At 41.5% G+C, this 14,011-nt stretch overlaps 1 protein-coding gene across 1 annotated transcript; it reads left to right on the top strand.

Moving 5' to 3' along the window:
- The first annotated feature begins 152 nt into the window (after positions 1–152).
- Positions 153–13,267, top strand: LOC146991101 (phosphatidylinositol 5-phosphate 4-kinase type-2 beta-like). The gene is made up of 10 exons (XM_085774758.1): positions 153–759; positions 3,553–3,650; positions 5,822–5,918; positions 6,036–6,188; positions 6,370–6,516; positions 7,194–7,232; positions 8,217–8,330; positions 8,718–8,979; positions 9,907–10,010; positions 12,097–13,267. The coding sequence occupies exons 1-10, from the start codon at positions 616–618 to the stop codon at positions 12,175–12,177; spliced, it is 1,239 nt and encodes a 412-aa protein (XP_085630884.1). The 5' UTR covers positions 153–615; the 3' UTR covers positions 12,178–13,267.
- The last annotated feature ends 744 nt before the right edge of the window (positions 13,268–14,011 follow it).

Raw genomic sequence — 14,011 nt, forward strand, 5'->3', positions numbered from 1 at the left:
CGGTAAGTATACTATCTACCCTACTTGACCCGTGTGTAATCCAGATTCTGGTCCAAGGTACAGTGTGTGTATGGAGGGGGGGGGAAACCCTGCAGCTCCCTCCAGCGGCCTGTCGGTGGCGCTGTTGACTGCGAGGGCGCAGCACAGACGCCATCTTGAGGACACACCGAACGGTGTTGGTGGTGACTGACTGACAACATCTCAGGCGCATCATGATGGACTTACTCACCTGCAAGTGAAACGGCGTTACAGCAGTTTCGGCTCGCAGAGGTCACGGGGACGGCAGAGGAGCTGGCCGGCGGACGCTGCACCGCTTCTGGGTCCGTGTTTGCCAGAGAGAGGCTGTGTAGCCTGATGGCCGGCTAGCTGCTCTCTGGACTCACTCCACCGCGGCCTGCACGGGGAGGAGGAAGGGTGGTGACGGCGCAAAATGCTCTACCGCTGACTCCCGACGAGACAGTTATCCTACCCAGAGACTCGCTGCGAGTTGGACGACGAGCACCATGCACTTATAGATTTTTAACGCCCTTAACTTCCCGGTTTTTCTGTTGTCTGTAGTGGCTCTGAACGACAGTAAGCGCCGTCTTGCGTACCCCCGTATTCCCAGCCGGAGACATGTCATCCAACTGCACCAGCGCAGCGGCTGTCAGCGCTAGCAAAACCAAGACGAAAAAGAAGCATTTTATAGGACAGAAAGTGAAATTATTCCGAGCGAGCGAGCCCATTCTCAGCGTTTTAATGTGGGGAGTCAACCATACGGTAAGTTCATCTGAAATGTCTTGTTGTCGCTGCTGTGCGGTTTGTTTATGCTGCTGTTTTGATTTAGCTAGCCTGCTAGCTTGTTAGCCGACTGCCCTCAGCTGTCAAGGCAGCTTTGAAGCTTCCAGTCGCCGTGCAGTTTCTCTAATTCGTGGATATTCGCCAGTGTTTAGCAGTGTGGTGTGTCTGAACGGGGATTTGCTCACTGACTCGATGCCGAGCCGGGGAGCATCTGTAACGTTACAGCTCCCCAGTCAGCAGCAGCAGCTAGCCGCGGCTCGCTGCGCCCAGAGCGTGCGTTTTGCAGGGGTGGATCTCATAAATACTGTGCAGCTTTGGCACGATTGCCATAATATGATCATGCTCACGGCAGATCGGTGCAGTCTTAACTCAAAGCTCATCGACAACTATCTCCAGTCATAAATCATGATCGGCGGAGAGAGTCGGTGTTTGGGAGCAGTGACATGGTCTGCGGCTGCTGGTAGCGCAGGCATGGAGTGGGAGGGGTGTGACAGGCAGCCGGAGCAGCAGGTTACACTGATTTTTTTTTTTTTTTTTTTGGGATGCACAGCCCCGCAGACTATTGTTCAAATAAACCTGCTCTGGGCTATCATTTGCAGCTCTTATGCTCACTGCCTAGTATTCAGTTGCTCGCAGTTCATTCCATTACATCAATTCCCTATAAATAGAGCAGAAAATATATCACGTTCACTTTTGGCCGGGGCTGCCTATTGCTATGAAGGGCAGGTTGGACACTGTGATGGATGGAGCGGGTTTGCAGAAGGTTTTTTAAGCCTAATGTGCAATACACCTTCAAGCTGTTTGGTCAGACACCCACACGTTGATTGATGCGTGAAAAACAAGCAGCCTCTTAGGTGAGACTGAGAGCTGAGGGTATGCAGGACTGAAACTTTTTTTTTTTGCTTTGGTCTGAACTAGAGCACTTAGTATCTGTACTTTACTTGACTTTGCCTATTACTGTGCGTATGTATGTTTGGAGTATTAGTATTATTAGAAGTATTTGGGTGGTTAAATGACCACTCTTTTGGTCTTAATACCCTTCCCTTGTTTGGTGTGATAAATTGCCACAGACACAAACTTACAAGTCAAAGATGAAAGTGAACTCAAAGAGATGATTCATTTTCAAAAAGTGCTGACACTGACAGGAGCCACAGCACATTTTGCATTGTGGGAAACTGGGCTATGTGTCTTTATCGAACCACGCTGATTTCTGCAAACACAACTAAACATTCGCCACCCTCTCAAATGAAATGCCACGGACGCAGATAAAACGCAAACAAGTGAGGAAATAATGAAGCGGCTAATGATATGGTTATCACTGCAGCATCTCCAGTATTCAGTGGGTGAACTTTGGCAGTGGGTGTGTGGGTGCAGCCAGTGTGCACACAGGCCTGGTGATTGGAGGTGTGGGAGGGAAGCTGATTCAAGACATCAAACAGACTTCTCATCAAAGCGCTCTTCTTTCCAGTCAGAAAGTGTATGCATTTTTAATAGTGCCCTAGCTGTGATGCTGGGGGACCTCACTTCCACAAAGTGTCGCTTGGTGTTTAGGTGATGTACTACACCACCTGTTCGATGCTGTTAATCCTATGTTATTCACTCCTATATGTTTTTAAATGTCATGACCCCTCAGCATTTTAAGGTAAGGGAGGGGTCTGTTTATTAAGGCTGAAACTAATGATTATTTTCATTATCGACTATTTGAACGATTAATCGATTATTTGTTTGGTCAATAAAATGTTAAAAAATGTCGAAAAATGTTTCCCCAACCACAAGATGACGTCCTCAAATGTCTTGTTTTGTCCACAAACCAAAGAGAAACTCAGTTTATTGTCATAAAGGAACAAAGAAACCAGAAATATTCACATTTAAGAAGCTGAAATCAGAGAATTTTGACTTTTTTTCTTTAAAAAACTACTCAAACCTATTATTCGATTATCAAAATAGTTGACTATTAATTTAATAATCGATTATTGTTCGATTAATCGATGAATTGCTGCAGCTCCACTGTATATTACTGCAGGACTTCTTCATTGAGAGCAATTCAACGTTATTCAATGGCATTGCTACAGAGCAGAATCTGTATCTGTTCTTGTCTTTAGCCACAAATAAGACAGATGTGCGTGTGTTGATACTTGTGTTATGAATCAGAGTGAGAGCTTGGAGTCAAAGTGCAGTTGTTGCACTGGTAAAACAGTATAATTTCCAGTGCTGTAACACTTTAACATGTTGCGTTTGTTTGTTGTTTTGTTGAATTTCCTCAAAAGGCCTTTGACTCCGCTGTCTCCCTGGCGACAGTGGTATCTGTTCGATCTTTCCCCCCACTTTCCCCTGTGTGGCTATGGACTTGATTATGTACAAGGAGATTTTCCTGAAGTGCATCAGTGCGTGCTTTTGCTCTGGACGTTTTTTTTTTTCAGCAGATAAAGATCAGTGTCTGGGGACTTAGCAGCAGTAGCAAGAAACAAACTAACAGCCTGCTCTCTGGTCCCAAAGTTAATGATTGGTGCCAGGAAACACACGCAGCGATTTGGCAGCGTGTGTATAGGTCACATGAAACTGACAATACATATTGTTTTTACTAATTACAGGTGTCACAGATGTCTCTGTTTGAGTTTAACTACATGATGTTTAGAGTTAAGTTTCTGTTCATATAAAAAGTCAGTACTACTGCTTTGATTTCTTATCAATCATGAATAATCGTGACGTCTGTTGTTGTGTATCTCTGCTGTTTCCTGTCTGACCTCTCCTTTTCTCACCTCTCTTCCTCAGATTAACGAGTTAAGTAATGTGCCTGTACCAGTAATGCTGATGCCAGATGACTTTAAAGCCTACAGTAAGATCAAAGTGGACAACCACCTATTTAACAAGTAGGTACATCACAGCTTATACACTGTTAGCACAATCTGTTGAAGGTGCAATCTTTAATCCAAGTGTCAACAAAACGATGACCCGGCCAGCAGAGTTCAAAACACCTGCTGTCACTCCCAAAACCACCGGCAGGTTCTTGTTTTTCTTAAAGGACAATTCCGGGCAAATTCAACTTGGGGCTGTTTTTCCTACCATTTTAGGTCTAAAAGAAGGAATCTGAAGATTTTCAGTTTAATTGCTCCTGTTTTGCGGTAGTTGTGTCTGTCCCCGCATCGCCACAGCAGCGATGAATGGGAGTTCTGCTGCTTAGGCTGTTTACATCCCTCAAAGCCGCATTTTTTTTCCCACAGACAGCGTCAGGTGGCTACTCAAACATGCACCCAGAAGTTTTTTTTTACTCCAAGCTAGTCAAGAGTTGATATTCCTGTGTTTATGACACAAACGGGAGCTTCCGACTGCACATAAACACACCGAGCGTCAATTTGGGTCTCGCGCGAGACTCTGGGAGACTTTGAATTAGATCTAGTTTTACAAACATGTCGGCTTGCTTGAAGTAAATAAACTTCTCGGTGCATGTTTGAGTAGCCATCTGACGGAAAAAAATTGTGACTTTGAGGGATGTAAACAGTCTAAGCAGCGGAACTTCACTCCACTCCCATTCATCGCTGCCATGGCGATGCGGGGACAGACAGACACAATTACCGCAAAACAGGAGCAATTAAACTGAAAATCTTCAGATTCCTTAGACCTAAAATGTTAGGAAGTTGAATTTGTTCGGAATTGTCCTTTAATGGGCATTTGTAGCTCATACAACCCCGCTTCAAAAAAAGTTGAACTATCCCTTTAAACTGAGCACTTTATTTAGAACTCTTGAATGTCAGCAGATGCTCTGCAGATGCTATGGTGAATAAGACAAGTCTCTGCTGTACGTATGGTGAGCAGACTGCACAGTGGCAACAGAACAGACAACAGCTGGTTCCACTCAGTGTCAGCTCAGACCATAAATCTGAGGTTGCACCAGGGACAGTCTCGCCAAAACTGGACCGCTGAAGACCAGAAAACAATGTAACCTGCCTGGTCTGCTGAGGGTGGGGTCTGTCTAGGCTGGTGATGGTGGTGTAATGGGGTACGGGAGGGTTTCCTGCCACTTTTGGTCCCTTATGTAGCCTCTTTGAGTATTGTTGTTGACCGTGCGAACTCCTTAATGGCCACAGTTTATCACCTTTAATGGCTTTTTCCAAAGTAATAAGAACCACAATCAGGACTCTGAGGACACTTTAATGAACTTTAGTGACCTCCACAGTCACTAGACCTGGAGCCAGCAGCACAACAGTACTGTATCTATGGGATGTGGTAAAAGAAGAGACAAAGTCACAGACATATTGTTTGTGATTCATATTGTCCTCATTGCAAAATAGTAGTAACCAGTAGCCTGAAATAGGATGGTGATTTCTTTGAAACAGCCAGGTTGAGAATAGTAGAGCTACTGGATGTGCCCAGTGTATGCTATTTGTCCATTACACTGCATTTAGTTTCACCTGGGAGCCCTGTTGTGTCTTGTCAATACATATTATCTGTGTTTGTTTCCATGTCTTTGAAGGAGTGAATGTTGCAGTTGGGCCTTGTCTCTTTTGTGCACATATGTTGTAAAGACCAGATTAACTGCTGTTACATGGAATTCATTCAGTCCAAGTCAAGAGAAACAACCTGCAACAATCATTCATTTCATAAAGAGAAAAGATGTTGTTTTTATTCTTATTATTTATTATCATGCCTGCTTTGTACTTGTCTTCTCCTTTCTGGAGAAAGAGCCATGAGCGCCAAGTTAAAAATGTTCTCAAGGGTCAGAATGGCCACAATATTGTGAACAGGTTCCCTGTAATTCTGCTGACACACTGATGTTGTATGCACACAAACTCACATCAACTTGTTTTATGTTGTATGCTGTTTTATACACGCAGATGGCACCTGAGTTAGAACAACTAGAACAAATGTATTTGGCAAATGAACTGATGTGTAGCGTGTCAACTCATAATTGTGTTATTGTGTGTGCATGATCCCAGCAGATCCATATTAAGCCAACAACTGGTGCTCTTCCTCATTTTGACTGCAGAGCCTTTGTGCTCCTCTGTGTGGTACTGACTGTGTGACTCTGTCTCTTCCCCGTCAGAGAAAACCTGCCTAGTCGCTTTAAGTTCAAAGAGTACTGTCCCATGGTGTTCAGAAACCTGAGGGAGAGGTTCTGCATTGACGACCAGGACTACCAGGTGACGCATTTGGAGCTAAGAGAAACAACAACACTTAGTGAATGAACTCTGTAGGGGGTTGGATGGATTTTCTACTTTTGAATGAAAGAATGTGTCTGGATGTCTTGTGTTTGGCAGAACTCTCTGACGAGGAGCGCCCCGCTCAACAGCGACTCCCAGGGTCGCTTCGGAAACCGCTTCCTCTCCAGCTACGACCACCGCTTTGTAATCAAAACCGTGTCCAGTGAGGACATCGCTGAGATGCACAACATCCTAAAAAAATATCACCAGGTAGAGACCCAAACTTCAGTCTGTGAGGGTGATCATAAATCAGTTTCTTTCATTTGGAACCTGAACACACACATGTATATAAATGTATGTCAGGATTATGTCCAGTTTAAACCGGTCTTTATTATTGTACAGTTGATTCCTCACTCCCACACGTCCTCTTCTCTCCTCTGACTGTCTTCAGTTTATAGTGGAGTGTCATGGCAACACGCTGCTCCCTCAGTTCCTGGGCATGTACAGGCTAACGGTGGATGGGGTGGAGACCTACATGGTGGTGACCCGAAATGTATTCAGCCATCGCCTCACTGTACACCGCAAATATGACCTGAAGGTAGGATATCTATGTTAGTCGTACTTTTGCAATATGCAACCGGTACAATATGATGTCTCAAAGGGCGGGAACCTGAACGGGATGAAATAAGGGGATGATTACCGTATGTTAGAGGGTGTACAGTTGTTGCAAGCTTCAGATTGTGCTGTATTATACTTGTGTTTGTGTATTTGAAACTGAGGAGGTCTTAGTATTGTTTTGCTTACTGATGCATCACCTGTTCCATCATTTGTGTTCTATATATCTACCACTTTTGGCTGAAGATAAACAAGGAGAAGAATAGTCAGACTGAATAAAAATAGTCTGCTTAGTTTTTTGTATAAGAAGAAAGAAAATGGCAAACCAGTGACTTTAAATCAGAAAATACAAGTTACTGGAGATTATAAAAACATATCGGCAATAAGAAATGAAATAAAACAATATTATGGTACACAGTTTCCAGCAATTGGGAACACAGCATTCAGACTGTAGGCTTCTTTACCTGCTCTACAAAAACTCCTTCAAGGGACGAGCCTTTCTTCTGCCAAGCAGTCTCTGGAGAAAACAATCTGAGCTTTCTAACATTGACAGATTTAAAAAAAACAAGGATAAGAAGGTAATATGCTAGCAATCCCACTGATGTGTTTGGAGCGCTTTCAATTAATTCTATTTTTATTCTTATTTTTCCTTGTTTTTAGGGTTCTACAGTCTCAAGGGAGGCCAGCGACAAGGAGAAGGTACGTTTTATTTCCGTGCAGTAACGGCTGCTGACGTGATGGAACCAAAATAAAAAAACCCTGAGCTCACCCCCAGAGGCAAACCTGTCAAATGACAGCTAAATAAAGTAGTTACAAAGCAAGCAGATGTATTTAAGTTGTAACGTTTGAGGAGACTATGAACGACCGTTGACCTTGACCTTTGTCTGTGTGTGTTTGCTATAATGTGACAGTTATGAACTGCAATACCAGCTGGTAACTGAACTCTATAGCTATCTCTAATAAGCAACTTAGCAAATACATCAGAGGCCGACAAAGTCCAAAGCTCCATTACCTGAGTCACAGTATAGATCCTCTGCTCAAACATCACTTAGGCAGAAGTGAAAATTGTCCAGTCAGGTTTTTATTTTAGTTAAAACACAGAGTACTTAAAAAAACACTTTAGTATTCAAACATATGTATTTTTAATGTGAACTCATTGTTATATCGTTTCACTCTCTGAAGCAATCTACTGACTGACTGTAGAACCTGTACAATAAAAAAGACTAGAATAGGATAGAAATAAAAATAAAATAGCCAAAACACAACCAAATCAAGAAAAGGTGGTTCTCTTTTTTCCTATTTCTATTTTTAAGGGAGTAAATATGTTTAGTCACGGTAAAGACAGCAAACATTTAAAACAGAATAAATCTTTCTTAATTTATCTGGTGAAGAACCTATTCCCTCATCCTGAAAAAAATGTAGCAAGCACAACATGACTGGCTGTAGAAGATGTTGATTGGTTGTTTCTCTGAGCACAGTTCACATCTCTGAAAATAAGTCAGGTCAGAAAATAAAAGGCTGGCTGCCTAGGAGCTCTACTTCAAAGTAAAAGTGCATTGTAGGAATGTAGGGGAGTCATAAGCACCACTAAAACACATGACAGTACAGATACTTGTGAAATATACTGAAGTACAGTGCTCAAGCAATGTGCCTGACACCATGACTCTGTCTCTCTCTCTCCAGGCTAAAGAACTCCCCACTTTTAAAGACAACGACTTCCTGAATGAAGGCCAGAAGCTGCAGATAGGAGATGACAACAAGAAGTACTTTTTGGAGAAGTTAAAACGGGATGTAGAGGTAAACACCGCATATTTTCATATTCATTAAAAATCGAAAGTTGAAATATCACTCACATGAATATTCAGACACTTTCCAATAGCTGTTTAAACAAAAAATACAATGTAAATAGTTAACAGCCAGGGTGTAACAGTGTTGGTCTTGTTAAATCATTGAGGTTATACTTCTGTATGACTGCAGGTTGATATTACACTATGATAACCACACTTTTAAATAAACTTAATTTTATCATGTGTGTGTGATATATTAGGTTGAAAGTGATAACTCCACATGCCATGTCATGTTGACCATGAAAGACTGATGATGAGTTGTAACTAGAAGAAACCCAAGATGCTGATATGCAAGCAAAGTGCTGGACTGAATGTTTGTATATGTGTGTTATGTCAGTTCCTAGCCACCCTGAAGATCATGGACTACAGTCTCCTGGTAGGCATCCATGATGTGGACCGGGCAGAGCAGGAGGAGATGGACGTGGAGGGCGTGGGGGAGGAGGAGGAGTACGAGAACGACGGGATGAGCGGAGGAGTTCTCACCGGCTCCTTCGGCACGCCTCCGGACAGCCCCGGGAATCCTCTCAACTGTGGCGGGTTCTTCGGCCCCGGGGAGTTCGACCCCTCTGTGGACGTTTACGCAATCAAGAGCCACGACAGTGAGCGTCGTCTTTGATATCCATGTGACAGAGTGACCATAGCTGGAGATTTATATGAAGCATGACAGGATGACTAGGCTGTGGAGGAAAGTTTGTGTGTTGCTACCTTCCCCTTAAAAGGATAGTTCAACATGTTGGCAAATGTATTTATTGCCATAACCCCTATAGTTTTAGGAGTAGGTTCATTACCTGTAATTGTCGGTGCAAGCTGTTTTTAAATCGGCGGGGCAGACGTGAGCTGCTCGCCTTTCCCTCAAAACTCATCAAATACACAATCCAACTAAATGCTCTCAAGAAGAAGTTATGACCGGCATGTTCGCCACACTATGAAAACGTATATATATAGCAAATACTCGGAAATACTTGCATTTTTGAAATGGCTCTACCCAGCAGCCGTGTCTGGAATGTAGTTCCAGCTACGCATTTACCTTGAAAACTACTCCGTCCACTTATCCACGAGAGTGTTTTGAAGCTGTTGGAGTGTGTATTTAGTTTGATGAGGGAAACATGGAAATTATTATTATTAACCTTTATTTTACCAGGCAAATTGCTTGAGATAAAAAAATCTCTTTTACAAGCATGGCCTGGCCAAAAATACCGTGTGCCTCTGTTGTGTTAGCTGAGCAGCTTGCGTCTCTGCCCCTCCGATCTGAAAACAGCTTGCACTGGTAAACAAAGGTAATGAACCTACTTCTAAATCTATAGGGATTATGGTGATAGGTGAATTTGCCAAAATGTATCCCTTTAAGTTCCAGGCTTTTATTCTTTTCACTTCAATAAATCTCCATCATTCAGTCAAAGCTGCATGCCCAAAATAGGAAATAGGAAAAAAAAAAAGTGCAGCACACAGAGCTAAAGCAAAGAAGCAACAACAGCTTTTACCAGTGGTCAAAGTCCAGGCTTGTGATGTGTTGTTTTTGTTCTCAGGTGTTGTGAAGAAGGAGGTGTACTTCATGGCCATCATTGACATCCTCACACACTATGATGCTAAGAAAAAAGCTGCACATGCTGCCAAAACTGTGAAACACGGGGTGAGTGTTCGCTTCATGATTCAGTCATTCATGGCTTCACACAGAGAAGGAAGAAGCACATGGAGCCCATGATAGATGAAAACATCGTTGGTGAAACATTCCTCAGTGGGAACACATGGTGTAAACTATATTTGAAAAGTTCTGGCACATTTTAACCACTGTCTTATCATGTTTTTAAGAGTTTTATAATGTGTGTTTTTACATCAAAACATCTCAACAAACATCTCATTAAACACTGAAGACAGTGGTGCTCATCAGCAGATACCAAAGAACAGTTTCTTTGTGCAAATCAACTGTCAGAAAATTGATCATCTGAAAGATTGATAAATGGATCTGATTTGGTTTGACATATTATAAATGTTCAGTTTTCAACACACGTCTCCATTTAAAGCACCACACCAGCTTCAAAGTAGTTTGCACATTAGCAAGTCAGATTTACTGTAGGCTGCTGAGTTGACAGGAGAAGCACACTGTGATAACACTGATTGATTAGTAGGGCTGATGGATCACTGGCATTATTACAACACAGGCTGAGAGTTCTCCTAACAGGACAGTGCATGGGTATAATGAGTAAATGTTAAATAATTACAAGCAATCACCAGATAAATCTTTAATGGAAAAATTAGTTAGTTGCTGGCCTATATATATACAGTTATGTTCATAATAATAGCAGTGTGTTTAAAAAGGTGAGTAAACCTCAAAATTCTTCAAATAAATTGTATTTTAAGGAACACAACTGCATTGGGGACACTGCACATTCTATTTCAAAGAAAATTGGAAAAAGTAATTTAATTTGATAATATTTTACAGAAAGTCAAGAAATATAATGTTCAAAAATATAGCAGTGTTGACATCTTTTTTTACACGCTTGCTAGTGTGTTTGGGGTCATTGTCTTGTTTAGGGTCATTTCCTCTTCAGTACACGGCAACATGACTACTTCCAGTACTCTGGTGTACTCAAACTGATCCATGATCCCTGGTATGCGATAAATAGGACCAACACCATAGTACGAGAAACATCCCCATATCATGATGCTTGCACCACCATGCTTCACCGTCTTCACTGTGTACTGTGGCTCGAATTCAGTGTTTGCAGGACGTCTGACAAGCTGTCTGTGGCCCTTAGACCCAAAAAGAACAATCTTACTCTCATCAGTCCACAAAATATTACGCCATTTCTTTTTAGGCCAGTCAATGTGTTATTTGGAAAATTGTAACCGTTTCATTACATGTATTTTTTTTAACAATGAGACTTTGCGGGGGCTTCTTGGTGGTAGCTTGGCTTCACATAGACGTTGTCTGATTGTTACAGTACTCGCAGGCAATCTTAGATCTTCTTTGATCCTCCTGGAGCTGATCATTGGCTGAGCCTTTGCCATTTTGGTTATTCTCCGATCCCTTCAAATAGTCGTTTTTCTTTTTCTTCCTCGCCTTTCTGGTTTTGGCTGCCATTTTAAAGCGTCTGATATCATTTTAGCTGAACAACCTATCATTTTCTGCACTTCTTTATAGGTTTTCCCCTCTTTTATTAATTTCTTAATCAAATAATGCTCTTCTTCTTAACAGTGTCTTGAACTACCCATTTTACTCTGTTTTTCAAGGACAAATGCACAGCCAGCATATGCAGCATCAGTTGCCTTGATCCTTGAATAAGGGCCACCTGTTTAACACCTATTTTTTTCACATAATCAATGACCTCAATAATTGAACCTGGCACTGCTATTTTTTTGAACACGCCCCTTTCAGTAAATGATTCAGTTTCACAGAATCAGCAGCATGCACGTCATGCCTGTTGGGTCTGTTGGTTTTCTATACCTTTACTAAACCTTCTAGAAAAAGTTGAAAAAAAAAAAAGTTGAAATTCTAACAAAATCAGTGATTTATCTTGCAAGTGATGTCGGACTGCTATTATTTTGAACACAACTGTATGTACGTATATATACAACAGAGCAACAGGGTTATTCAAGCTGTGTCAGGTCCTTCAAGTGCTTTTAACCTTATAATTCCACAAATACAATTGAAATCATTAAGTATTTATGTTTTTATATTGTCTCATATTTTGCCTTTTGTTGTTGTTGCTTCTCAGGCGGGGGCCGAAATCTCGACAGTGAACCCAGAGCAGTACTCCAAACGATTCTACGAGTTCATGTCCAACATCTTATCATAGACTCATCTCCACCTCTCAAGTCCAGCTAGTCACTTCCCGTCATAGATCAGTCAAATACCACGCACTAAACTCTTCTCTCTCTCACCTCAGCTTAGGTTCACCCCCCCCACACCTCCCACCCCCCCCCTCGACTTTCCTTAAAAAGAACTGACCAGTATCCTCCCACAGCCAGGACCAGTCTGGCGGAGTGGATGCACTGAGCCTGTTACACTCTTCCACTCATCATCATCATCTCCCTGGTTCTCTCATCATCCTCCTTCGCAAGGAGAACTTGTGAAGCCCCTCGCACCGAATTTGGATCAACATCCCGATAATCTCCCTGTCTTTTTTTAAATTTATCTGCTCCCCAGTCCTCCTCAGCCATCTTGTTACTCCTCACGCCAGCACGGAAACTGTCTCACTAATGCCTTGAATGAGTGTGTCAGCTTCAGCGGTTAACAGTTTGTTAGTAAAGTCTCTTCGGTTTCTGTTCATGTTGTTGTTGTTCTTATGATTTCTAATAGACAAAAACACACATACACACAGATGTGAGCAACACACGTACAGATGCAGAATGGTCAGATTGCATGACAAACTTCTTGGATAGTCGCCATCAGGCTTCTCTCTCAGCAACAACAAAAAAAAGGACTGCTGATAAATTGGAATGACGGGGGATAAACACATTAATATATAATGGTGTATTAAGTAAATGAATGCAATATCAAAAATGCATGGCTGATGTGTACATGAGACTCCACCAGTAAGTTGAAACATCAAACCACTGAAAATTAGCATCTGAGTGTTATGACTTAAACAAAAAAGAAAAAAAAAATTGGTGTTTGAATGTTACGTTGCCATATTGTTTTTGAATATTTTTGAAATTTTAACCGTGAGCTTGGTGGAGGTTGGTCTAAGAGAAAAAATGACATTAAAAGGGGAATTCTGCAGCAAATACTTGTTTTATTACCATGAGGATCATTTTTATATCTTGTTTACATTAATGTAGCAATTTTGTGTTTGTATACAGTATTGTTTTGTTACCAACAGACATTAGAAAAAAAAAAGGTTACTTGAAAATGATTCATTGCATATTAAAGGGAGTTTTATCTTGTTTTTGTTGTTTGGCTTGGTTTCTTCAGGTTTAGTATTTTCAGTTTGTGTCACGTGTCTTTTTAGCTGTGACAGAATGTAAATGTCCTGATCCAGTCGTGTAGATTAAGTTTGATGCAAAATTTATCAATGATGTTATCTCCATGACAACTGACCAGGAGATGGAGTTGAAAGCACCAGCTAAAAGATACTGAACAGACTGTTTAGATCTTCCTGTTTTTGTCATAACACCACAAAGATACTTGGGTGAAGTATTCAGGTCATTCAGCACAGTTTAAAGATTCAACAGTCTTTTAAAAACGGTTTAGGACTTTTTAGTCTATGTTAGCCCTTCTCTGATGTCTATAAAATTATTTGAAATTGGCTCCTGACTGTTATTCCCTCAGTCTCTCTCTACTATCCTATCAATTAAAGGCAAAAATCTTCAAAAAACAAACAATGTAACTGAAATCTGTAAAGGAAGCTTTTGTTTAAATGTCTGGACAAAATCAGAGTGATATTTTTTTTGGACTAGTTATTTTCTCACTCTGGGTGATAGGAGGTATTTTGAAATGATTGGCCCAAGTTCAAGAAAAATTAAGAATGTGAAGCCTTTTGATCCCTTTGTTTTTTTTTGAAGTGACAATGACTTAAAGGCTCTTTGACAAAATGTCACAGATCATAACGAGCACAGTTTTTAAAGACAACTGGATGCCTCTGCACTGAGTCATCAGTCTGGTGCAACACAATCCATGAAAACTGAGTG

The sequence above is a fragment of the Trachurus japonicus genome, chromosome 1 (genome assembly GCF_045865225.1).
Source record: "Trachurus japonicus isolate A0001 chromosome 1, Traja_1.0".
NCBI lineage: Eukaryota > Metazoa > Chordata > Actinopteri > Carangiformes > Carangidae > Trachurus > Trachurus japonicus.